Source organism: Lepus europaeus, chromosome 14, assembly GCF_033115175.1.
Source record: "Lepus europaeus isolate LE1 chromosome 14, mLepTim1.pri, whole genome shotgun sequence".
NCBI lineage: Eukaryota > Metazoa > Chordata > Mammalia > Lagomorpha > Leporidae > Lepus > Lepus europaeus.
Genome location: NC_084840.1, coordinates 26,493,616 through 26,521,523, shown reverse-complemented (window position 1 = coordinate 26,521,523; position 27,908 = coordinate 26,493,616). Strand labels below are relative to the sequence as shown.

General features: G+C 40.4%; 1 protein-coding gene across 1 annotated transcript in view; it reads right to left on the bottom strand.

Annotated features, from left to right (window-relative positions):
• Positions 1–224: 224 nt before the first annotated feature.
• Positions 225–27,908, bottom strand: part of PPP2R5A (protein phosphatase 2 regulatory subunit B'alpha) — a 92,832-nt gene continuing 65,148 nt past the window's right edge. The window contains exons 4-13 of the mRNA XM_062210309.1: positions 15,750–15,842; positions 9,898–10,028; positions 8,893–8,952; positions 6,983–7,091; positions 6,286–6,339; positions 4,713–4,763; positions 4,376–4,495; positions 4,172–4,299; positions 3,387–3,488; positions 225–1,395 (exon numbers count right to left, since the gene is read on the bottom strand). Coding sequence (XP_062066293.1) covers positions 1,263–1,395; positions 3,387–3,488; positions 4,172–4,299; positions 4,376–4,495; positions 4,713–4,763; positions 6,286–6,339; positions 6,983–7,091; positions 8,893–8,952; positions 9,898–10,028; positions 15,750–15,842 — 981 coding nt within the window. The 3' untranslated portion in view covers positions 225–1,262. The remainder of the gene's footprint in view (positions 1,396–3,386; positions 3,489–4,171; positions 4,300–4,375; positions 4,496–4,712; positions 4,764–6,285; positions 6,340–6,982; positions 7,092–8,892; positions 8,953–9,897; positions 10,029–15,749; positions 15,843–27,908) is intronic.

Below are 27,908 nucleotides of genomic sequence, written 5' to 3'. Positions count from 1 at the left end.
CAGATTTCTGAGAGGAGATGCTCACTGCTCAGTCATCAGCTTGGCATGTCCCAAGAACTTAGAATGTATGCACATATTCTGTGAGACAGATGTGCTTTGGTAAATGGCTGGAACATTCAACTCTGGCACAAAACCTTCCTATTTTTTAATTAGAACTCCATAGAATTTTCTATAACCTCTAGATAGCTTAGCACTAAAAAAAGTAAGGATGACATAAGGCAAAATACAAACATAGACTTTATTAAATGCTGCTCAATCCTCCAATGAGGATCTTTCATTACAAAACAGTTTTCTACACAACTGCAAGTTAAGAGATTGGAATGGTACTCTGATAACAAAGATGTGAGAAATACTTGACCAAGTAAAAACATAGAAGACCTCTACATAGGCAACTCTTTAAGATCTCGACAGAGGAAGCTTACTGCGTTTCCTTTAAGTAAAGCCAGGCAGTGACAACTAGCACTGTGCATCACCACAGGGTGGGACTCCAAGCCTCCCTCGTGGGGTCAGGAAGGACTAGGGGAGGGCAGGTTGTGAGGCCTGGAAAGGCCCTGCCCTCAGCCTTTGAGAGGAAGAGGAGGAATGAACTGAGCGGCAGGCTCTGCTCACCGCTTGGGGAGTTGCAGATGAAGAGGGATGTTCATGAGGAACAATGAACAATCTCAAGACTTTTGGTTTACTTTCCCAGCTTTGATTTCTATTTTGTGTTTTAGAAAGCCTGGAGCTTGAAGGTTTTGCTCAAATTCCAGAGTACAGGAATATCTTCAATGAGGGAGCTTAGGGCAGGGAGTTCCCCCCAGCATATTTCTGGGCAGGGACAAAGGGAAGCTGATACCTTAGTTTATTTTAGGAAGTAAACTTTTTCCTAGGATGTAACTAAGGACTTCAGCAGTGTTAAAAAGCACATCAGGAAAGGGAAGAATATACAGAGCAGTCTACTGTGTGTGCAACACAATCAAAAAGAATTCAAGTCATAATTCTTACCAATTCCATAATTATCTCACTCGTAAGATAAAATTCATTTCTGTGAAACTTCAGAAGTGACACAAATCACTGACTAGACAAAGGTTACAATATACTGTGGCCATGATAGAACACAGGGCTGTGTTTAATCCATATACTTTCCATTTACAGTTGCCAGGAAAAAAAAAAAACAAAACCCTGACTTTTTAATTATATTATACTGATGAGGTTTGTTTTGCAATTTTTACATATTTCAAAAAGTGTACAGAACCGTCTATCCAGCAGGGGTGGTAGTCTTTTTATTCGGCACTTGTATTGCTGAGAATACTGTGCATGTTGTAAGCGCTGTTCTGTTTCTCTAGAGCTTTCTTTAGCTTTAGCTCCTCTAATTTTTTCCATAATTCTTCACGTTCCAGTTCCTTCTTTTTCTCTCTGTAGAAAAGCACAAAAATTCTTATTTCAGAACCTGAAGGAAGGTCCTTCTGGGCAGTTCCCTGGAGAGCACATTTGTTCACCCACATTTCACAGAAACACCTCGACGGAAGCACCGGGGTTGTTCTTGTCACTTTTCTAACTGCAGTTACTGTCTTTGCATCTCCTGTACCAACTGAAAGGTACTACTTGTTTTTTCCTTTGGTATATGGACTCACTACCACTACACAGCACTGCTTTTTTCACATTAGTTTTCTCATGTAAACTGCTTGCAGTCTGTTCTCTCTTCTCCACACCCTCTCTAGCCTCCAGCCAGTTTGTGTCTTACTGTCTCCTGTGTCTCGTATGTCAGTTGAAAACTTTAAAGCTTGAGTAATCTCTAAAACAAAGGTCAAAATTATTTTCTATGCTGTTACATATGAAAGGACAGTCCTTAAAGGACTTGCAGATGTATGTAGATACAGGTTGAAGATCCCTAATCCAGAAATCTAGGATGCTCCAAAAACCAAAACTTTTTGAGTGCCAATACAATGTTCAGAAAGTCTTAGATTTTAGGATGCTCGACCTGTGAAGTCTGCAAACACTCCAGAATCTAAAAGATTTCTGCCCCCATACATTTTGGATAAGAGACACTAAACCTAGGAATAATCATTATTCCTGGTTATGTGAAATATGATCCTTCTCATTCTTTTCTTCTTATACTTTCTTACCTACTTTGTTTTCCTGCTGCACAATACTATTAAAAGAAATAACGCACTGAGTTAGTTATTGGCAGGCTAGGATGGGATATACCTTCTCTATACCATGTCTAGAAACTAGTAGAACAGATGAGCTTTTCTAAGTGAACAGGTAAAATATACTTATTAGAAGTAAATGATGGGTGGGTACAGTGGTTACTGCCACTTTTACATATGAAATAAATATATGAAAGTGATTATGGAGTAAGCTAAGAAATTTCTAGAATGTTATGAGTTCCTTCTTCCCAAAGCAGTAGACTTTAACACTTTCTGGGCCAGTGTTGTGGCATAGCAGGTTAAGCCACTGCCTACAGTGCTGGCATCCCATATGGGCACCAGTTTGAGTCCCAGCTGTTCCACTTCTGAACCAGCTCCCTACTAATTACCTAGAAAAGCAGCGGAAGATGACCCAAGAGCTTGTCCCTGCATCTACATGGGAGGCCTGGCCTAGCCCTGGCTATTGGGGGAGTGAACCAGCGGATGGAAGATCTCTCCCTCTTTGTAATCTTAAATTCTATTTATTTGAGACAGAGGGAGAGGTCTTCCATCCGCTGGTTCACAACCCAAATGTCTGCGATGGCCAGAGCTAGGCCGATCTGAAGCCAGGAGCTTCTTCCAGGTCTCTCACATTGGCCCATGCAGTTGGGTCACCTTCTACAGTTTTCCCAGGCTATCAGCAGGGAGCTGGATCGGAAGTGGAACAGCTGGGACTCAAACCGGTGCCCATATGGGATGCTGGCACCATAGGTAGAGGCTTAACCTGCTATGCCACAGTGCTGGCCACTTTTTGATCATCTGAAAATGCTACTTTCTGGTCGTCTGCCAACCTAAGAACTATCAAACTTTTATGCAAAGAACAGTTCAAATGTAATGCTCACGCAATCAGATAGTATATATGGGTATTTAAAATTCAGCATAAAGTGTATTTTACAATGCAAATGCCATGAGATTGATGAAACCTAAGACTCAGAATGAGATAAAATAGAATTTATGATCCATGTTAAAATAACCTTTAGGGCAAGTAAATCATATAACATTAAATAACACATATTACTGCTTTTCTGCTTAACACATTTATGAAAATACTTGGGCTACTTCATCTGGAAATAAGTATTTAGAGTCTTAACATTAAGCATTAGAATATGAAATTGACTTCTTAAGCATGGTAATTTTACCTGAGAAGACACCTTACTGAACTGAATCACATTTAACCTAAAATGTATAGACAATTTTGTAATGTAAAGGATCAAGTACCTCTGTCTTTCAGCTTTGTATGAGCTAGTAAGGTCATCGAAAAGCTTCCCATTCATTTCCATGAGGGTTTTCAGCACATTATATACCAGTGCTACAATGGTCCTGAAATGAAAATGACGCTCGGGTTATTGATGCTATCATACAGGAAATGTAACACTGTCAGCTCTAAAATGTGCTAGATGTTACTGATTTCTTCAATCCATTTTAGACTAAAACTAAAGTTCAAGAGGTTTTGTAATTTGCTAAAGGTTACACAGCCAGTAGTGGTAGAAAAAAAAATGTTGTGGTTATCTTGATTAGAGTTTCATATATGAAACTGAGTTAACAGCATTAAAAGGTGAAAAAGAACCAGTGACCATAACTGGTAAGGAGAAACAGAAGGCAGGATAAGGATGTCCCAGAACTTAGAATATATGCATTGTAAATATCCCCGTGACCTTAAGAACTTTAGTGTTCCCCCAGGGACACTGCAGTCAACAGAGTGTATACACTGGGAGCGATAATGCACCTATCACACCCTTCCCAAACATGTAGTTGGTCTCTCCAGCAAGATCTGACCATGTACTGGTACAGAATGTTAACGAGATACGCAATTTTAATTGGAAGTAAGACCATGCGTAATAAAGAATATAGAATATAGAGACATATTTACAACTTAAAGCTGTACATAAAATACAGGAGAGAATAAAACCATTAGCCTTGGAATAAGTTCCAAATATGCACAGGTTTCATGTGTAAGACAATCAAATCACAAGAAAAATGTGACCAACATAAAAGGTACTTACGGATTCCAGTGTTCTTTGGAAATTTTATACAAACTGGCAAACATAATTGGCAAAATTTTATCAATATTCTCTTCAATCAAACTAAGAATATATTCATTATTCCAGAAGTACAATGCCCTTTCTGCAACCTAGAAGATATTAGAAATGTCAAAACTAAATGAAAAATAGTACAAAGTAAGAATACTGTCACTGAAAATGTCATACCTGAAAATGAGAACTGGAAACACACTTGGATATCTGCTTGAAGAGTGGCTCTTCAATTTTTTTGAACTGTGTTGGCTCAATGACATCTAAGATCTCTTCAATTTCTCCTAAAAACATCACCTAGGTTAAAAAAATTTTAAGAAATGACAAATTATATGAAGTTAATATAGTGGACAAAAGTCTGGATGGTATTCAGTTTACTATAATCCAATGCAAAGCTTGTCTCCCCTCTTCCCTGGGTAGCAGCAGCAACAGAGCCAGCCCAAAGAAGCAAAGGTAAAGCACTGGGGGTGAGAAATTCTAATGGCATGCACTGCTTTTCGTGAACAAAACCCACCTCTTTCTGACTGCATGTTTTTGGCCAAAATTTCAGCAGCCCTCTGATCACCTGCAAAAATGTTTAACATGAATTAAGCAGTATAGCTTGCTAATGTTAGGATATTTTCAATAGTAATTATATTATTCTGAAGAATAACATTATGTGTTACACCGGACTTTCTATTAAGCTTTAAGATTTATTTATTTGAAACTCAGAGTTATACAGAGAAGGAGAGGCAGAGAGAGAGAGAGGTCTTCAATCCACTGGTGTACTCCCCAGATGGCCGCAATGGCCGGAGCTGCGCCGATCAGGAGCCTCTTCCTGGTCTCCCACAGGGGTGCAGGGGCCCAAACTTGGGCCAACCTCTACTGCTTTCCCAGGCCATAGCAGAGAGCTGGCTAGGAAGTGGAGCAGGTGGGATTCAAACCAGCACCCATAGGGGATGCTAACACTGCAGGCGGCAGCCCCAACTTTTAAATTTTTAACTGAGTGACTATGATGTGTACCAGACAGTAGGAATGTACTGGTGAACAAAACATGGAGTCCGATTTCCATGGAGCTTACATTTTAGTGGAAGCAGACCAATGTAATCAATTATATAAGTAATCAAGTAAGGGTCTCCCACGCAGGTGGAGAGGCCCAAGGATTTGGGTCATCTTGTGCTTTCCCAGGCCATAGCAGAGAGCTAGATCAAAAGTGGATCAGCAGGCCGGCGCCGCGGCTCACTAGGCTAATCCTCCACCTGTGGCACCAGCACCCCGGGTTCTAGTTCCGGTTGGGGCGCCGGATTCTATCCTGGTTGCTCCTCTTCCAGTCCAGCTCTCTGCTGTGGCCCAGGAAGGCAGTGGAGGATGGCCCAAGTGCTTGGGCCCTGCACCCGCATGGGAGACCAGGAGAAGCACCTGGCTCCTGGCTTCGGACAGCCATTTGGGGGTGAACCAACGGAAGGAAGACCTTTGTCTCTAACTCTGCCTGTCAAAAAAAAAAAAAAGGTGGATCAGCAGGGAATCAAACCGGCGCCTGTATGGGATGCTGGCACTGCAGACCGGGGCTTTAACAACTCTGTAACTCTGCCCTTCAAATAAATAAATCTTAAAAAAAAAAAATTCTCAGCTGGCGCCATGGCTCAATAGGCGAATCCTCTGCCTGCAGCGCCGGCACACCGGGTTCTAGTCCCGGTCAGGGCGCTAGATTCTGTCCCAGTTGCTCCTCTTCCAGTCCAGCTCTGCTGTGGCCCACAAGTGCAGTGGAGGATGGCCTAAGTGCTTGGGCCCTGCACCCGCATGGGAGACCGGGAAAAGCACCTGGCTCCTGGCATCGGATCGGCGTGGTGCGCCGGCTGCAGCGGCCATTGGGGGGTGAACCAATGGAAAAGGAAGACCTTTCTGTCTGTCACTGCCCACTCTGCCTGTCCAAAAAAAAAAAAAATTCTCTCCCAATCATGTTCTTTGTATGCAAATTAACTTAAGTATTATAAAGTGACTTCAGCTGAAGGTACATTATTACTACTATTTGATAACTCTGTAGGGCTATTAAAACTAGAGTGAAATGCTATTCATACAGGCCAAAAAAGCATGAAAATAACACTTACTGGTTCTGTTAGTGTTGTATCTTTCTCCAGGAACTGTACAACACAGTATGCTAGCTAAAAGGTAAGGAAAAGTTTATAAATATTATGCAGTGAAATGTTTACTGATGCAAGTTTTTTTATATTTAACCAACAAAAATGACTGAATTTATAATTAGTAATTTTGACAAATTTTATTATATTACAACATATAAAATGAAGTACACTGACAGTTATGTAACTTTAATAATCTTGAAAGTAACATCTGGTTCAGAAGACTTTGTAGAAATGTCTGACTATGAAGTTTAAGACTGAAGCTAACCATTTAGCTTTCCAGTGTGTATGCTGAAAGCATGTCATATGTATGCTTATGCTGATAAGCTATTATTCTAAGTACGAATAAAGGAGACTAAAATCTCCTTAACTAGGTTATCACAGCTGTAAGGAACATTTTGCAGGGATTTCTTCAAAGTCACAATTAGGTCAAGGCCTGAGCCTAGGATGTAAGGGAAACTGCTGTTATCTTTTCTCTAGCTTCACTAAAAGAGCATTGGTCTTATTTAATAACTGATTATCACAACACTTTGTAATAGTTTGCTTTTGGCAAACTTGCTTGCAAAACAAGTTGCTTAATTATATTTAAAATTACCATCTCAGTTTCTGTGACTTATGTTAATTTTCAAAACAATATTCATTTCATTGAAAGTTTTCTGAAACTTACCTGAGCGTGAAACAAAACTAATCCTTTTGCAGTATGCATAGGAATAAGAACCTTCATTAGAAATTGTTTATGTTCTGCTTTCAGTGGCAATGCAAAGCCATTGATAATACTGGAGGGGAAAAAAAGGCAGGGGGTAGGGTTAAGTAGTTAGGACTCTGTTTCTAAAGTTACACTATCCATGAATACAGAAGGGACAGTGCTGTGCCGCAGCCCTCCTTTTGTGTGACAATTTTTTCATCCAAACTTTGGAAAAGAATTCCTATGGGGTTTGCGCCTCTTAATTCAGTCAGTGATCACAGAGGAAAATGAGGACTTCCAGTGAATGTCCCAGCAAGCAATTCCCATTTTCTATAAATCCTATTTTATTTATTCATTGTTGGCTTTTGTCTTTCTTCCCTAAAGCTTGGAGAGGCTCGATATCACAACACTGTTTTAGGGGCTGGCATGGTGGCATAGGGGATTGAGCCAGCACCTGCTCTACTTCCGGTCCAGCTTCCTGCCAGTGGCCCGGGAAGGCAGGGGAGGACGATCCAGGTGCTTGGGCCCTTGCCACCCATCTGGGAGACCCAGAAGAAGCTCCAGGTTTTTGCCTGGCCCAGCCCTGGCCATTGCAGCCATTTGGGGAGTGAACCAGTGATAGAAGTGCTCTAACTATGCCTTTCAAATAAATCTTTTAAAAAAATCTTTTTTTGTCTCCACATTTTCTAAATACCAGAGACTAAAATCATTCTCTAGATAGTAATAGGTAATGAAATTCGAGTTAATTTTATACTGGTGAACAGGGAAAATGTTCATGTACAATGATGTCCGACTCTGAGCTCCTCTAAGAATGGTTAGGAATGGTCTCTCAACCTCTGAGGAAGAATTCCTAAAACTTTGCTGAAGGTTCACTAAAGCTTATTTATTTTTCCCAACATAATGTTTTATATGTTTTTTCGAGACACCATATTTTTAATTTACATTAAAGTCCAAAGCTTAATGACTCCATTAAATAAAGAGTTCAAAAAACAGGGGCTGGCACTGTGGCATAGTGGGTTAAAGCCATGAAGGCGCCGGTTCTGGTCCCGGATGCTCCTCTTCCGATCCAGCTCTCTGCTGTGGCCTGGGAAAGCAGTAGAGGATGGCCCAAGTCCTTGGGCCCCTGCAGCCATCTGGGGAGTGAACCCGCAGATGGAAGTCCTCTCTGCCTCTCTCTGTAACTCTTTCAAATAAATAAAATAAATCTTGGCCGGCGCCACGGCTCACTAGGCTAATCCTCCACCTTGCGGCGCCGGCACACCGGGTTCTAGTCCCGGTCAGGGCACCGATCCTGTCCCGGTTGCCCCTCTTCCAGGCCAGCTCTCTGCTGTGGCCTGGGAGTGCAGTGGAGGATGGCCCAAGTGCTTGGGCCCTGCACCCCATGGGAGACCAGGAGAAGCACCTGGCTCCTGCCATCGGATCAGCGCGGTGGCCATTGGAGGGTGAACCAACGGCAAAAGGAAGACCTTTCTCTCTGTCTCTCTCTCTCACTGTCCACTCTGCCTGTCCAAAATAATAATAATAATAATAATAATAAAATAAATCTTAAAAAAAAAGAAAAAGGTCTTAGTCCAGCAGGAAAATGAACAAAGGCTATAACAATAATAAAAGATGTTTAACTTCACTCATGAAATACTAAAGCTTATTTGATCTCTTCTCCAATTACATTCTATAAATTTCTGTGGCAGTCTGGCAAGATCAGGCATAAAACCTACCATAGCTTCAGAACCAGGAAGGCTGTTCTGAAAAAGCTGTAGTAAGAATTCAGTTGAGAAACTATGTCTTGTGCTCTATACACTAAAATATAAAATTCTCCAATCCCTGCTAAGTGTTGTAATAAATAGACCATTCAAAGTTACTTGATTTTTAAAACGAAACAAAAAATCACCTACCTTCCTAATATTTCAAGGAGTTCAGCAACACCATTGAAATGTTCTGTTTCATATATAAACCTGAATTTAAAAAAGATAAACATCAGAATACTAAACTAAAAGAAACAGGCAGAAAGGTGAGGAAATCCAACGACATATATGAGAAACACAAGTTTTAGGTTTGCTTTGTAAGCTATTTTGCCCCAATTCAGTTAATTCATAGCAATTTTAGAAAAGAAGGTCTGTGTCCCATGAAATCACATTTGCCTTTGCTAAAACTTGATGTAGGTAAAGGTAACTACCATTTCACTTGGAATATTCTATTTTACTTAATAATTTATAGGAAAGATGGGTTTTCTCAAAGAAATACCTCTCAAAATAGTTAACCTCTGCACAGCTTGCCTTGTTTTCCAAAATTAGGCTCATAAACTCAGTGACTTCACAGAAGTCTGAAGTGGACTTAGATGAGGCCAGGAAACGAGGGAGCGCGCCCTCTCTCAGGAGGAGCTCCTCTCTAACCGAGAGCGAACCTGAAATGTGGGTGTCATGTGCCATCTCGTGATGGGAAGCAAATACTCAACGGAATCAAGACATTCATGAAACAGTGAAATGATGGGTTCTATATAAATTTAACTTTGTTGGATAATCAAAGTACAAAGTGCTACTGGTTCAAATAGTAGTTTTCATATTTTTTAAACTAAAATCTCAAAGAAATAGGAAGCTATACAAATTCTCCTTCTCTCAATACTATCTTAATACTGTCTTAAACATGAATACCATCACCTCTACAAAACTGTGCTCCTGACTACTAAGCACTTAGATAAGTGGGTCTCAAATTTCTAAAAAGTTAGATGCAATCAAGTGATACAAACTGGGCTAAAAATGACTCAAATACTACCAGTTAAATTTGTATGTTTTAGATATTAAAAATTAACCTTTTAAATTAAAAGTTGAAAGGAACTTGACTAAAGGGATGACATGTGGGTGGGAAGAAAAGTGTTGTAAATGAATGTATGACTAACTTACCTGAGGAAAATGTTGTTAATCTGTTTTCTGATAAATGCTCTTAATCCAAGGAATTTCCCATAAATCCGATGCAGAACAGTCTTCAGAAAGTCGCGTTCTCTGGGATCTTCACTATCAAAAAGCTCCAGGAGCTTTAAAGGAAATCTGAGAAATTACTTTTAAAAAATAATCGAGCTGAAACTTCACTTTAAGACTCCATTAAATCTTAATTTTCTTAAAAGATTTTGCTTTACCAGACTGATTTTATTCTTGCTAAATAATAAAGCCAAAAAAAGCTAAGACTTTTTTTCTGATTTCATTTTTAAAAAATGAAACAATAAAAACACTTCAAAAACTAGATTTTTTTCTTTGCTTTTTCCCTGATTTTAAAATCCCTATCCTACTCCTCACATCTAAACACTGCTCATGATTTAGAGTGTTAAGATTTGAAAAAGTTTTAATGCTTTCTGATAGTAAGCCAAAACTACATATAAAATTGTAAGTTTTTAAATAAAAAGACATTGATTTCTAAATATATAGTTTACTAGACAGACTTACTCAAACCAAACCACCTTTTTTGTGATCTTACAATAAAAACTTCAAGAAGGTCACCTTTGCCAACAGCTCAAAAATTAATATTCAGTTATCAGAAGAAAGTAGTGGCAGACACATAACAACAGAGCAGAAATAAAAGGCCATTTTTTTACTTGAAGTTAGCTTAGCAAGTAGTCAAAATTAAAACCATGGGCTAGTGCTGTTGCACAGTGAGTGCCAGCATCCCATACAGGTGCACCAGCTTCCTGCTAATGTGCGTGGGAGGCAGTTGTTGGCCCAAGGACCTGTGCCTCTGCCACCCTTCTGGAGTATCTGGATGGAGTTCCAGGCTCCTGGCTTCTGCCTGGCCCACCCTGGCTGTTGCAGCCATTTAGGGAGTGAACCAGCAGATCTTGATCTCCATCCCTCTCTTTTCTGTCACTCTGCCCTTCCAATAAATAAATCTTAAAAAAAAAAAAAAAAACAACAGTTCAAATCGACCTAATATATATTTTGCTATAACTTTATACAGCTGTTCAGCAAAGCACTGGATACAAGACCTTAAAATAATTTAAAGTCGAAATGTAAAATCTCTATTTTAAGATGGTAAATAAACTTAATTTTGGGGCCAGCGCTGTGGTGTAGTAGGCTAAAAGTCTCCGCTTGCAGTGCTGGAATCCCATATGGATGCAGTTCAAGTACTGGCTGCTTCCACTTCCAATCCAGCTCCCTGCTGATGTGCCGGAGAAAGCAGTGGAAGATGGCCAAAGTCCTTGGGCCCCTGCATCCATGTGAGTCCTGGAAGAAGCTTTGGATCAACCCAGTTCTGGCTGTTGCACCTTTTGGGGAGTGAGTCAGTGGATGGAAGACCTCTGTCCCTCCCTCTGTAACTCTGCCTTTCAAATAAATACAATTTTTAAAAATTTCTTCTGTCAAAAGAGTATTACTGTTTTTTTTTTTTAAATGAAACACTTGATTTTCTTAGGAAAAAACTCTACGAATATCTATGAAATAATCAGGAATGATGCTTTGTGATTGATAATCTCACTGAAGATGGCAAGCTGTGAATCTCATCAGAAGTTTTTATTCTGTCTTGAATTGTGCATCTCAAACCTGGGAGTGATGACTCAAGTCATATTTATCTATCCTCCAAGCCAGTAAATTACTTGGAGTTTGTATTCTGTGTTCACTAGGTTGTTAGGGCATCAAGGCTCCAGTAAAAGTACCTATGCAATATGGGAACTTATGTTAATATTCCTAGTAAATTCATTTCAAATTATTCTAATTAAAAATGGCAAAATTATACACTTAAGTCACTCAAATTCAAGTTTTGATGCTGGATTTACTTGAAAGGCTTTTGAATTGATAAAGGGAGCCCATAATTATCAAGGTTGAGGTCATCATGTCTAATTCAAGAATATATAATTATATATATAATCAAATATATTTTAATACAAATTGATCTTCTGAAGGCAAAATATTAACAGCTATTGTTGGTTTCAACTGTAGAGAAATCTGTTTTCAAAAATTATAACCTAAACTATTTAGAGAGAACACTGACAAGATGAAATTTACAAAACTAGGAATTAGGAAACAAAATTCTCATTATTAGTCTGATTCTGATACTAACATCTAAATGCTTTTAAGGGGCATTCATAACTGTTGAGCTCATGTTTCTTCACAGATAAATGAGGAATTTTTTTTTTTAAGAAAAGGTTCTATCATGTCTAGATAAGATCAGAGTTGGCGAACTCAAGATAGCCTTGGCAGCTCATGACAAGAGCCTCGGGTGATTACTGACATAAATAAATAAGGGTGTCATAAATAAGAATGTCAATTGTTAAATAAACAACAGGAGTCACTGTGCACTTACTCCCCATGTAGGATATCTGTCCTTAATGTGTTGTACTATGCGAATTAACGGTATAACCAGTACTCAAACAGTACTTTACACTTTGTGTTTCTGTGTGGGTGCAAACTGTTGAAATCTTTACTTAGTATATACTAAATTGATCTTCTGTATATAAAGATAATTGAAAATGAATCTTGATGTGAATGGGGTGGGAGTGGGAGATGGGATGATTGTGGGTGGGAGGGAGGTTATGGGGGGGGAAAAGCCGCTATAATCCAAAAGTTGTACTTTGGAAATTTATTAAATAAAAGTTAAAAGAACTAAAAAAATAAAAGGTTCTATCAGGGTGAAAGTCTACTTCAAATCCTGATTGTGCCACCTATTAGCTTTGTGAAATTGCATATGGTCTATCCTTCATTTGCTGGTTCACTCCCTAAATGGTTGCAGCAGCTGGAGCTGAGCCAATCCAAAGGCAGGAGCTAGGAGCTTCTTCCGGGTCTCCCAAGTGGGTGAAGGTGCCCAAGCACTTGGGCCATCTTCTACTTTTCCCAGGCCACAAGCAGAGAGCTGGATTGGAAGAGGAGCAGCTGGGACAGGAACCGGCGCCCATATGGGATGCCTGTGCAGCAGGCGGCAGGCGGGAGCTTAGCCTACCATGCCACAGCACTGGCCCTGGTCTAGCTCTTTATATAAAATCACAGGACAGTACCTGGAACCTAGAAAGCACTCAATAAATCTTAGTTCCCTTCTTTCTTTTGAAATTCTTTGACTTGAACATAAATCAAAATAATGCAATTGTTTTTGTTTTCATTTCTTGAAACTTACCACCTCCCAAATCATTTCAAAATATAAAAGCTGCGAATTCTCATACATCCTCTTTATTAAAGCAATACCCTAAGAGTAATTCAGAAGTGTTTGTGAAAGCACACTCATAAACCACTAAAAACCAATCACTGGACACTGGTATCCCAGGTAGTTCAGGCACTTGAGGCAGAAGGTAGCCAATGGGCCCCACTGGAGTCTGGTGCTGTAGTATAGTGGGTTAAGCCACTGCCTGCAAAGCTGGCATCCCATATGGACACCGGTTCAAGTCCCAGCTGCTCCACATCTGATTCAGCTGCCTACTTTAATGTGTCTGGGAAAGCAGCAGAGGATGGCCCAAGTGGTTGGCTCTCTGCACGCAGATGAAGCTCCTGGCTTCGGCCTGGCCATTGTGGCATTTGGGGAGTCAATCAGCAGTTGGGAGATCAATCACTCTCTCACTCCACCTTTCAAATCAAATCAAATCAATCAATAAACAGTCTTAAAAAAGGGGTGGGGGGAAAGAAAAGAAAGTGGGTCCCACTCTACCAGTTTTCCATTTCTTCTCAAACCTACAGTTTAAGTATCTCAAACTCTAGAATGAGGAACATTTAAGGCAGTTGTTCCCCTCAACCTGTTTTTCTCTTGAATATAATTTAATATGCTATTACTAGGGCCCCTTAGTGTATTGCACACTAGAGCTACAGAAGGAAATAAATATGCACTCATTGGCAATTACCAAAATAATATAACTCCGTATAATGCAATTTTTACTCACGATGGAGATGCACACTTTATTGTTAACACATCTCATAAATATTAGTTTCTAGTTTATGAAGAGCTGTTTAAATGGTTCAAGAGCCTGCTGCAGGCTGACAGTGTTCTCCGTTCATCAGTACATCACAGCCACTACTCAGAATACTTTATATGAGGTTGGGGGATAGTTAATGATCAAAAATGAGCTCTAAACATACACATCTTTATATAGGGGACACACAAAGGTGGTTTGAAGGGTGGAAAAGTCCTTGTAATTATTTTAATCCCAGCCTCAGCATCAAATGCTAATGAACACTTATGTACTGATAAGTATTTCACAAGAAACAACGGACCTAGAAAGGTCTGGTATACTTTACAATCAGCTAATTCCACATACAGTGGGCCCTCCATTTCTGTGGGCTCTGCTTCCATGTTGTAAGCATTTGGGGAGTGAACCAGCAGATGGAAGACAGCTTTCTCTCTTGCTCTGCCTTCCAAGTAATTTTTTTTTAAAGAAAGAAATTGAGGAACAGGTATTTGGCCTAGGGAATAAGTTCCCATTTGGGATAGCTGCACCCCATACTGGAGTGCCTGTACCTGAGTTTGTGTCCTGACTGCTTCCAATTCCAGTTTCTTGCTAATGTGCACCCTGGGAAGCAGCACATGATGGCTTAGGTACTTGGGAGTCCTTGCCACAGATGTGGGAGACTTGGGTGGAGTTCTGAGCTCCTGGCTTTGACCTAGTCCAGTCCTGGCTGTTATGGGCATTTGGGTAGTGAATCAGAAGATCTCTCTTGATCTGTCTCTCTGCCTCTCCCTCTCTCATCCACACACCCAAAAATTATGGGGAAAAAAATCTGTTTTGAACACGCAGACTTTTCCTTGTCATTTATTCACTATACAGACAAATGTAGTTAGAAGGAAGCCTTTAAATTGTTGAAAAGTGGGGTTGACGCTGTGTAGTGGGTAAAGCCGCTGCCTGCAGTGCCAGCATCCCATATGGACACCAGTTCAAGTTCTGGCTGCTCCTTCACTTCTGATCCAGCTCTCTGCTATGGTCTGGGAAGGCAGTAGAGGATGGCCCAAGTCCTTGGAAGAAGCTCCTGGCTTCTAATCGGCTGAACTCTGGCCATTGTAGCCAATTGGGGAGTGAACCAGCGGATGGAAGACCTATCTCTCTCTCTCTCTCTGCCTCCCCTTCTCTCTCTGTGTAACTAGGACTTTTAAATAAATAAATAAATCTTTTTAAAAAATTGCTGAAAAGTTACTGAAATTAAAATTGAACACATTCCTAGAAATTAATTATATTAGGTTCCAAAAATAATGACTAATGAATGACCAACTTATTAAAAGAAAGAAGGTATCACATTTCACATAAATGTTTAACTTTACCTCCTGCCTAATGAGACCGTTTTACCTGTCATTAAAAACCGGGTAGCTAGAATGCTTAAGGTGGGAACGGGAAAGGAAAAGGGAAAGGGAACTGGTACCTGGTGACAGGACAGAAGTCTGAAGCCCAATTCTTAACAACGGTCCATTCCCTTCTTTCCTCTGTCATTTCAAAGTCATAGTGTTTAAAACATATGTCAAATACAAGTTCAAGAATTATATCTAAAAGAAGTTTGGCTCTTGGATTAAATGGTCAGACCTAATATTCCCAGTCAGGTACTGTGGAAAGGCTTGCTTTTCTGGTCTTTATGAAATGACTGAGAATTTAAGACTGGATAGGATAATTTGACTTCACAGGAAGCTTAACCTTTATAAAAATACTGTTGTAGTACCAAAGCTGTCTTACTTTTCTCCTAATAGGCAAGAATATTAAATACTGTCAAACTGAAATAAACCACTGAAGTTTTGAGACTATTTTAATCACAACTTAATAACCCATTGCTACAATGAATCTCAGAAAATTTAAGACAGAGTTCCTTACCTGTTGTACAAATTTCTGATCAATGTATCGCTTTGCAATGCTAGGCTGGAAATCAGGGCTCTCCAAAAATCTTAAGAAGAATTCATACACCAACTGTGAGAGAAAGTAAAAGGAAAGCTAAGAGGACAGCTATAAAACTCCACCCTAACATCACTTTATATACAAAACACGGCCCCCACCAACTTGCAGATGAATCTCAACTTTCAGACGAGAGCTTTCAGATCTCATCATAGTAAATTGGTAAGTTTCTAAAAATACATTTTTTTAAAAGATTTATTTGTTTGAAAGAGTTACAGAGAGAGAGGAAAGGCGGGGGGATGGGTGTCTTCCATCTGCTGGTTCACTCCCCAGGTGACCACAACGGCCGGAGCTGCGCTGATCTGAAGTCAGAGGCCAGGAACTTCTGGGTCTCCCAGGTGGGTGCAGGGACCCAAGGATTTAGGCCATCTTCTACTGCTTTCCCAGGCCAAAGCAGAGAGCTGGATTGTAAGTGGAGCAGCCAGGTCTCGAACTGGCACCCATATGGGATGCCAGTGTTTCAGGCCAGGGCGTTAACCTGCTCTGCCATAGCGCCGGCCCCAAAATACTTTTTTTTTTTTTTTTTAAAAAGCTATATATTCAGAGGTTGGTCTTCTAAGCTTGTAAACTTCAATGTGTATTCATTGTTTTGTATTACTTATTGAAAAATGTTAAGTTACAGAAACTAGAAAATAATCATGACGCCTGCAACATATTAAGAGACAAAGTATTCTAAAATACATACTCACCAGAGGACTGCTAATCTACCTCAATTTTAATCTCTAGAGTTCCTTAAATACAAAGGGCAGAAACCTCCAGATAAGAGAGGCAGTGTTCCAACAGCAATTAAAAAAGAAGAATTTCAGGTATTTCTACAAAACTACAGTGGGAAAAAATTAAAACCAGCATAAACTATCCTCACTTGGGCAATAATTAACCAAGTTATTTAAGTCCAGGGCAAGGGTAGGCATGTCTCTCTGCTACAGTAGAAGAATGAAAGAGCAGGGCTTCTAAGTTAAGTGCCAAGCATCCTGAAGGTAACCACAGATGTTCACCTGCTACCACAGATCAGGATTAAAAGCAATGTTTCATTCAATCTGCCAACCTTACTTTCAAGAAGAAAGGCAGATACAACTACAGGTGTTTTAGTAACTATAATTTGTTTTTTAATAGCTATAAAAGGCAGGAGTTCAGCCCAAAATGTACCTTAATTTGTTAGCCATTAAACAGTATATCAATTTAGCATCCTAAAAATAAAAAGGGAGGATTAAATCCCAAAGTAAAAGTTGTCATTCAATATAAACATTTAGTAGCCAGTTAGAACAGATATAGTGGGGGGGGGGAGGGGGAATGAAACAAATTGGCACATTAAATTCATAGAATATAGCATATGAAAGCATTACCAGATCTAGGCCTGTCATTCACCACAGGACAACATACTTTTATTACTGTTTGTTGAATAATATAAGGCTAATAATATTTCTGGGATCTGAGTAAATACAGTTTTTTTGATGCATTTTGTTCAACCGTGTAAAGGAGCAATGCTTATTTGATCTAATATTACCTAACTTTTAATGTTTAATTATGAATTAAAGATATAATGAGAAAAACAGAAGCTGATACCAATTACAGGTAATATTTTTAAAAATGTATTTGTGAGAGGAGAGCGTGCTCCCTTCTACTAGGTCGGTCCCCAAGTGCCCACAATGGCCCCCAGCTAGGGCTGAAGCTGACAGCTGGAGCTTGCTTCAGGTTTCTCACAGGGGTGGCAGGGACCCAATTACTTGACCATCGCTGCTGCCTCCCTGGACTGCATTAGCAGGAGGCTGGAGTAAGAAGAGTAGTCTACCGAACCCAGGCACTCCACTGTGGCACACAGGCATCTTAACTGCTGTGCCAAACACCTTCCTCCATGCGTAATTTTTAACTAATGTAAGTAATTTTGCTTTGGGGCACACACATGCAAAATTACTTTAAACTTATGGAGTACTTTGAAGAGTTAGCAAAGCCTCATGGATTGCTACACAGTCTTGCTGACAGTGCAACTTATTCAATGCCTATTCTTATATATGTATATTTACTTGAGAGCTAGAGTTACAGAGAAAAGGGAGAGAAAGAAAAAGGTCTTCATCGCTGGTTCACTCCCCAAATGGCTGCAATGGCCAGTGCTCGGTACATCTGAAGCCAGGAGTCAGGAGCTTCTTCCAGGTCTCCCATGCAAGTGCAGGGGCCCAACACTTGGACCACCTTCTAGAAGAAACACTAGTCGATCTATAGGGCTGAAAATCTCCAAAATGGTACAAGTAAGATTATGCTTATGGGGCCAGTGTTGTGGTGCAGTAAGGGAGGCCTCAACCTGCAGCACCAGCATCCTATATGGGCACCAGTTCGAGTTCCAGCTGCTCCACTTCCAATTCAGCTCTCTGCTAATGGCCTGGGAAAGCAGCAGAAGATGGCCCAAGTCCTTGGGCCCCTGTACCCACATGGGAGACCTGGAAGAAGCTTCTGGCTCCTGGTTCCAGATCAGCTGCGCTCCAGCCATTGTGACCATTTGGGGAGTAAACCAGCAGATAGAAGACCCCCTCTCTCTGCCTCTTCCTCTATCTGTAACTCTGCTTACAAATAATTAATCTTAAAAAAATAGACTATACTTATCTAAAATTGAAAGCTGCCTCATGTCAATGTCTATATACCCTTATTCTGCACTATTTTTTTCTCATATTTATCATACCCTGATACAGAATGTATTTGGTAGATTACTAATTTGTTTATCTCCCAAAGGAGGTAAGAATTTTTGCTTAGCTCAGACTTTTTCCCCCACTGTTTAGAATATCTGGCACACAATAGAAGCTCAGTAAGTATTTAATGAAAATCATTAATTGTTAATTTTATCTGAACATAGTTACTGAAATTTCTTTATGTTCTATATGAAAGAAGTAATTTGCTCCAAGAATCCAAGTAACAAAGTTTCAAAGAATAATATACATTTCAGCAGTGGATTAAATTCACTAATGCAGACTTCACAGATGTTTAATGTATGGCTGGTACTTCTATTTCTGCATACCCTAAAATACTCTAATATGCCTGGGTAAGCAACAGAAGATGGCTCAAGTGCTCGAGTCTTTGCCACCTACATGGGGAGACCCAGTTGGAGTTCCAGGTTCCTAGTTCTGGCCTAGCCCAGCCCAAGCCATTGCAGATATTTGGAGAATCAATGAGCAGATGGAAGATCTCTGTCTCTTCCTTGCTCTGTAACTCACCTTATCAAATAAATCTTTTTTAAAATTATAAATAGAAAGTATAGGGAATGGAAATAATTTTGTCATGCTACTCATGTTTGATCATTTCTTTCCCAAAGTAGTTAAAATAAAATGTATAGAATTCTGGTCTTTATCACTAAAAACTTTAGAGGTTTTCAAAGTACTTGAAATAAGTTTTTTTTTTTTAAAAGATTTATTTATTTATTTGAAAGAGTTACACAAAGAGAGGAGAGGCAGAGAGAGAGAGAGAGGTTTTCCATCAGATGGTTCACTCCCCAATTGGCTGCAATGGCTGGAGCTGCACCGATCCGAAGCCAGAACCCAGGAGCTTCTTCCAGGTCTCCCACACGGGTACAGGGCCCAAGGATTTGGGCCATCTTGTACTGCTTTCCCAGGCCATAGCACAGAGCTGGATTAGAAGAGAAGCTGGGTCTTGAACTGGTGTTCATATGGGATGCCAGCACTGTAGGCTGCAGCTTTACCAGCTATGGTACAGTGCTGGCCCCTTGAAATAAGATTTTTTTTTTTTTAAGATTTATTTTATTTGAAAGGCAGTCACAGAGAGGCAGAGAGGCAGAGAGAGAAAGAGAAAGAGAAAGAGAAAAAGTGAGAAAGAGAGAGAGAAAGAGAGAGAGAGAAAGAGAGAGAATATATCTTCCATCCACTGGTTCACTTTCCAGATGGCTGCAACAACTCAAGCTGTGCTGATATGAAGCCAGGAGTGTCCCCTGGGTCTCCCATGCAGGTGCAGGGACCCAAGGACTTGGGCCACCTCCCACTGCTTTCCCAGGCCACAACAGAGAGTTGGATTGGAAGTGGAGCAGCCAGGACTAGAACCAGCACGCATATGGGATGCCGGCACCATAAGTGGCAGCTTTTACCTACTATACCACAGCGCTGGCCCTGAAATAACTTGAAAGGAACTGGAAATGTTTGGCCCATAGAAGCAACTTTAGTTCTACAAGTACATAAAGGGCCCCTTTCAAGGAGTAAGCAGACCAGTATTTTCCAACCTCTATTAAATGTAAATTAATGAGTTTTTAAAAATGATTTATTAAATTCATAAGGATTGACATGTACTGAACTATATGAGATATTTTACATTAAGTGCCTAGAGCATTACTTGAGACATGATAAACACTAAAACTCTTCCTTAAGAATCTGTTTCTCCATCATCCTGTGCAAAGAGAACAGATTCTACATGTGCCTTAAAAGTTGAGTGTAGGTTTTTGCCCCCTCTGCTCTTTTATCCATTAAGAACTAGAAAGATAACAATAAATAACTGGGGGCCAGCATTGTGGCACACTAGCCTAAACAGCCACTGTAACACCAGCATCCTACACTGAGTCCTGGCTGTTCTACTTCTGATCTAGCTCCCTGCTGCAGTACCTGGGAAGGCAGCGCAAACTGGTCCAAGTATCTGAGCCTCTGCCATCTACCTAGATGGGAGTTCTTGTCTTCTGGCTTCAGCATGGACAAGCCCTGGCTATTGCTGTCATTTGGGAAGTGAACCAGCAGGGTCAAAGTATAATAAAAACTCTCGACCTTATATAAGAACAAAAGTTAATTTATTAGGGGATTGGCATTGTGGCATAGTGGGTAAAGCTGCTGCCGGCAACACAGGCATTCCATAAGGGCACATGTTTGTGTCCTGGCTACTCCACTTCCTCCCAGCTAATGGCCTGGGAAAAGCAGCAGATGATGGCTCAAGTGTTTAGGCCCCTGCCACCCACGTGGGAGACACAGATGAAGCTCCTGGTTCCTGGTTTCGACCTGGCCCAGCCCTGGCCACTGCAGCCATCTGGGGAACAAGATCAGAGGATAAAGATCTGTCTGCCCCCTCCTTCTCTAGAACTCTTTCAAATACATCTTTTTTTTTTTTTTTTTTTTTAAGTTAGCGTTATAGGGGCTGGCACTGTAGTGTAGTGGGTAAAGCCATCACCTGTAGTGCCAGCATCCCATATGGGCGCTGGTTCATATCCTGGCTGCTCTACTTCTGATCCAGCTCTCTGCTATGGCCTGGCAAAGCAGTACAAAATGGCCAAGTCCTTGGGCCACCTGTGTGGGAGACCCAGAAGAGATTCCTGGCTCCCAGCTTCGGATCAGCACAGCTCAGACTGTTGCAGCCATCTGGAGAGTGAACCAGAGGATGGAAGACTCTTTCCCTCTCTCTGCCTCTGCCTCTCTGTAACTCTTCCTTTCAAATAAATCTTAAAAAGTTAGTGGCACTGGCTTTCAATGTGGTAAGCCTGGGCTTCAGCAGAAGTCAGCTTGTGAAGAGCCCTGGCAGCTATGCCAAGAGTTGGATCACTGGAAATGGACCTGCCCTGGAGTCAAAGGATGCCCAGGTCAGAGCCACAGATCTTATTGGCTCTAAGCTGAAAAGCCCTTCACTCAGCCCAACTTCCAAAGTGACCACCCCAGCTGAGGGGACGGCCAAGTAGGGTCAGCAACACTGCAGGCAGAACTGTAAATTTCTTGTTAGAGATGCCACCTCCCTTTACCTGGCCAGCTCTCCTCCCAGGCCAGCTAAGTAATGAAAGTCAACAGAGTGCCTTCCCCCAGGAGGTTCACACCTCCCTTAGGATGTACCCCATGTGAAAAGATAGATAGGTCTGGGCCTCTTAACTTACAAAGCGTAAAGCCCACCAGATTATTATCAAGGCCCTTCTGTCAGGTTCTATTTGCCTCTCAATCAGAAAACTTAATTGTAGCTTAGACAGCACCTTTCTTAGCTCCTCTAATAATGACTCTGTCCTTTGTTCTAGACCCTGTCTAGCGCACTTGGGCCTCATTTCTTTGTAATTATAACCTCTACTCCACCACGAATGGCTCTACTCCCAAACTATGTGTACTGATGGTCCTCTTCCCCACTTAATGCTGTATAATTGTTCAAAATTTCTCTACAGACAAACCCCTCTACCTACAAAAGATGAGTGACTTTTCTCCCAGTCTTGGCTGGAATCAGCTTTCCGGTCTGTTGGGTATTCCCCAATAAACCCTTTCCCTTTAAAAAAAAAAAAAAAAAAAAAAGAGGGAGGTGCCTTTCTCTGAAGGGAGGAGAGAACTTCCACTTTGACTATGACCTTGTCTAAATATGATCAGAGTCGGCGAACTTGGAAGGCTTCCATAGCCTTGGCAACTCAGGATGGGAGCCTACGTGGTTACTGGCGCCATAAACTAGAGTGTCAATTTGTTGGGTCAACAACAGGAGTCACTGTGCACTTGCTCCTCATGTGGGATCTGTCCTTAATGTGCTATACATTGTGATTTAATGCTATAACTAGTACTCAAACAGTATGTTTCACTTTGTGTTTCTGTGTGGGTGCAAACTGTTGAAATCTTTACTTAATATATACTAAATTGATCTTCTGTATACAAAGAGAATTGAAAATGAATCTTGATGTGAATGGAAAGGGAGAGGGAGCAGGAAAGGGGAGGGTTGCGGGTGGGAGAGAAGTTATGGAGGGGGGGAAGCCATTGTAATACATAAGCTGTACTTTGGAAATTTATATTCATTAAATAAAAGTTTAAAAAAAAGTTACTGTATTAGGCTAGATTCCCTATCATTTTGGATTCTTAACACATGGGAATATTTAAAATATAGTTATCCTAGAGTTATTAGAATTTAAAGGTATATGTTATAAGATATCTATGTCACTAGTCTGAATTTCTAATTATATGGAATCCTGAGAAGAACCCTCTGGTTCCAAAAATCCAGGTTAGTCTTATAAAAGTCTATGATCTAGTCAGTATCCCACATTATAACAAAAGAAAATGAAAATACAACATAATCTCTGTATTCCAGAGTGCTACAGCAGCCAACTCTAGTTATCTAAAAGCAGGTATACAGAAAATTCCTGTACTTTTGGTCTTCAATAAATAGCCAGTAGCAGTAATCAGAGAAAAAGAGAAAATAATTTAAACTGTTGTATACTAAATTATATTACTTAGTAAACTAAAATGTATAATCTAGTACTAAAATGATCTTTCTTTTGGTCCTTCTTTCTGTCTCTATTTCATTCCATTGCTCATTAGTATTTCCATTACACTCAGTTAAGATTTAAAAGGATAAACTGAAAATTAGCACATTTTTAGAAAGTTCATGGAAAGTGTTATGGAAACAGTGGTCTGAAAGATTTTGAGATTATTCTGTTTCATTAACAGCAGAGTTTTAATATTCACTTTCTACTCTATCAAATTAATTTCTAGCATCAAGGACTTGATACTTTCAATGTGAAATGTAAAAAAAATTCCAGGCAAACTGATTCAAAGTACAATTATAAAACACAAAGAAACCTTCATTAGGCACACTGCTGCAATGTTACAGCTCCATCTCAACTTTTTCACAGCTTTAATAGTCCACCCTAAAAAACTCAAGATGATTAATTATACAGCTACAATCTACCAGCAAATCCTATAAATCAGCTCACTTAGTATTTAGTAGCTTCTATGTCCCTAGCCATTTATTTAATTGTCACATTTAAAAACTATATACTAAATTTTAATCACCAGAAACATTTTTTTAAAAAATAAAAGATTTATTTATTTATTTGAAAGTCAGAGTTACACAGAGAGAGGAGAGGTAGAGAGAGAGGTAGAAGTAGAGGTAGAGGTGGAGAGAGAGAGGTCTTCCATCCACTGGTTCACTCCCTAATTGGCCGCAACGGCCAGAGCTTGCGCCAATCTGAAGCTGGGAGCCAGGAGCTTCTTTTGGGTCTCTCATGCGGGTGCACGGACCCAAGGACTTGGGCCATCTTCTACTGCTTTTCAAGACCATAGCAGAGAGCTGGATTGGAAGAGGAGCAGCCAGGACTGGAACCAGATACTGGCGCTTCAGGCCAGGGCGTTAACCTGCTGCGCCACCTGCCACAGCGCTGGCCCCACCATTTTTGTAACCATATGCATATATACATATATATCTAAGGCAGCACCTTTCAGTCAAGGAATCCATGGATGAATGAAAACTTCTTCTATGCCTCTGTGAAGGTGTTTTGGAAGAAAACCCATTTTTTAAAGCAACTCACTATTTCCTTAAATGTTAAATAGAAAAAAAAAAAAACTGGATTCAGGGAATTTAAATGAAATACCTAATTATCCAGTGAAAAATAGAAAGCATAATGGCTTATTTGGCTTTATTTCCACTTTAATTTCCATGAGCATATGCAAATATCCTAATGGGAAAACTGTATTTTTTTAAAAAATTGAAAGACTGAGGATTCTTTTAAAACTATCTGACTAAATACAATTTTAAAAAGTAATTTATCAGCTAATAAGAATTTCAAGCTTTTAAAACCTCTACATTGGTGCTGGTGTCAAGGCGTAGTGGGTAAAGCCACTGCCTATGACGCTGGCATCCGATATGGGAACCGGCATCCAGGCTGCTCCACTTTGATCCAGCTCTCTGCTAATGGCCTGGGAAGAGCAGCAGAGGATGGCCCAGGTGTCTGGGCCCCTGCCACCCAACTGGAAAATCTGGATGAAGCTCATGGCTCCTAGCTTCCAGCCCCAGGCCATTTTAGCCATCTGGGGAGTGAACCAGTGGATGGAAGATTGTTCAATCAACTGATCGATCAATCTCTCTCCCTCTCCCTCTCTATCTCTTTCAAATAAAATAAAGTTTTTAAAAAATTAAAAAAAAAACCTCTGCATTTTTGTTAAATACAGTATCACCACTTTTATACCAATTATAGCACAGAATTTCAGTTGAATCTGTGTACAGTTCTATTAAAAAATTTTACCATTTCAGATTTTCTAATTTTACATGTACTAACCTGCTGATAAATCTTAAAACTGTTAGCAGCTTTCCCTGATCCAAGGTCTCGTCTTCCATTTTATTTGGAAGCTTAGGTACTAAACACAATGAAAAAAATAATACTGAGGAAGACTTTTCTAAAGTGTTCCCAAATTGTACAGAATATAATTTTCTTTCTCTTGTTTTTTACAATAAAAGAAAATGTAACTGTCATTAAAAATATATAAGTTCTTGCAAAATAAAAAATAATTTAATTTGAAATAATATTTAGCACTGCCCATATAAGCAAGATTCCCCTCCCTCTCCCAGGGAATCTTACACTTATATAGAAAATAGCCAATGCGGTTGGTTATCCATCTTGTTGTTTTAAAAATACAATTGTGTATTTTATTTTTTGATAGGCAGAGTGGACAGTGAGAGAGAGAGAGAGAAAGGTCTTCCTTTGCCGTTGGTTCACTCTCCAATGGCCGCCGCACCACGCTGATCCAAAGCCAGGAGCCAGGTGTTTCTCCTGGTCTCCCATGTGGGTGCAGGGCCCAAGTGGGCCATCCTCCACTGCACTCCCGGGCCACAGCAGAGGGCTGGCCTGGAAGAGGGGCAACCGGGACAGAATCCAGCGCCCCGACCGGGACTAGAACCCGGTGTGCTGGCACCGCAAGGTGGAGGATTAGCCTACTGAGCCACAGCGCCGGCCAAGACAAGCTTTTTCCTCTAATGGTTCTTGCCTGTGGCAGCACTGCTTCCACCACTGAAGCTGGAAAAATTCTTCACTGTCAGTCTGCCTTGCAACTAAAGTCAGAGAAAAAGGAAAAAGAAGATGGAAACTTGGAAAAACTAAAAACAACCCCAAAGAAGAGACACATATTTTTAGTGTTCAATATAACAGAGAAAAAGGCAAAGGAGAGCCAAACTGTGCAGCCCTAAGAAGAAAAACAAAGATGTGAAACAGGAACTGGCACTGTGGCATGATGGATAAAGCCTCGGCCTGCAGCACCAGCATCCCACATGGGCACCAGTTCCAGTGCCAGCTGCTCCACCTCCAATCCACCTGGGGAAGCAGTGAGGGATGGCCCAAGAGCTTGGGCCTCTGTGCCCATGTGGGAGACCCGGATAAAGTTCCTGGCTCCTGGCTGCGGCTAGGCCTAGTCCTGGTCACTGTGGACATTTGGGTAGTGAACCAGCGGATGGAAGACCTCTCTCTGCCTCTGCTTCTCTGTAACTCTGCCTTTCAAATAAATAAATCATCAAAAAAATGAGAAACAAAGGAATACTAAAAACAATAATAATAATTTTTAATAATAAATAAGACAGGTCAGAAATAGGAATAGAGCATTAGTCAACTGGAGAACTAATCCCAAAAACCCACCAGTGACATATTATCCATTAAACCAACTGGTCATTAAAGGAAATAACCTTTGGGCATCCAAACAAAAAGACAAAGTCTTCATAAAAAGGAAAGAAAATCACTGAAATCAGAAGACAATGGAATAACATATTTAAGGCAATCAAGGAAAAAAGCGTTCCCAAGGATTTCATATCAAAGTTGATCTTTAAAAATAAAATGGACATACTGCTATTAAAAATGCAAGAATCTGGGGCTACCATTATGACACAACAGGTTAAGCTGTTACTTGTGATGCTAGCATCCAATATCGGAGTCCAAACTGTTCCTCTTCCAATCCAGCTCCTTGCTAATGCTCTTGGGAAGGCGGTGGAAGATGATCCAAGTACTTGGGCCCTGCCACCCATGTGGGAGGCAGGAATAGAGTTCCCACCTCCTGACTTTGGCCTGGCACAGCCTTAGCCATTCCAACTATTTGGGGAGTGAATCAGTGGATCAAAGATCCCTCCCTCCCTCTCTCACTCTGCCCATCAAATAAATAAAAACATTTTTTTAAAAAATGCCAAGAATTTAGAAATAATGTTCTTATGAACTCTTCTAAAGAATAAGCTCCAAATTACCAAGATATGATTAGAGAACCTTTGATATAAGGACTAATGGCAAACACTGAAAATATTACCTGTAGAACTAATAACCAGTGATGGGGACACAAATGACAGAATACTATATAATCATTTATAACTCTCACCATGTAGGTATTATCCAACTATCAAAAATACAGAGTTAAAAGAAGGGATGGAGAAGAGTGTATAGAAAGCAAAAGCAGCTTTAAATTGTCATATAGATATTTACTATGATAGTAAAAGGATATTACTGCACATTAACTGCTGGAGAAGAGGGAAATAAAGGAAGAAGAGACTTTCTATTTTACTTTTGTTCATACCAGAGAACCAGGAAACTGGGCAAGAAACAGTCAAGAAATAGAAAAAAGGGTATCATATAAAGCTTTCAACATAAAGGTAACCATGCCAACAAAAATATACTTCTTCCCAGAATACCAAAAGTAGTATATTTTAAGGGGAAAAAAGGAAGACAGCAAATAAAAGAGTATGCTAGGCTTTGCATACAGCACACCATTAATCCTTAAACAATCAATCCTGCTTCACCTCAACGTTACAAAGCAGGATGCAGGCTCAGAGAAGTTCAGGAATGAAATCACAGCCATATGGTAGAAAACTGGGACTTAAGATCAGTCACCAGAATCATGGCCATTTCACCAGCCTATGCAATGATAATCCCCATCCTTGTTAGAATCTATGTATATCATCTCTTATTCCCTTGAACTGTGGCATATCTGTATCTGTATAATTACACCCTTACAACTCACTTATGGGGGCTGGTGCTCTGGTGTAGTGGGTAAAGCTGCCTACAGTGCCAGCATCCCTAATGGGTGCCTGCTGGAGTCCTGGCTGCTCCACTTCCGACCCAGCTCTCTGCTACAGCCTGGGAAAGCAGTGGAAGATGGCCCAAGTCCCTGGGCCCCTACAACAATGTGGGAGACCCAGAAGAAGCTCCTGGCTCTGGATGCAGCCATCTGGGGAGTGAACCAGTAGATGGAAGACCTCCTTTCTCTTTCTCTCTCTCTCTCTCTCTCTGCCTCTCTATAACTCTGCCTTTCAAGTAAATAAATAAATCTTTAAAAAAATTCACTTATGAAGGCTAAAAAAGGATAATTAATGGCTCATTAAATTATTTAGAGGAGCTAGTATACTGATGCTATAATG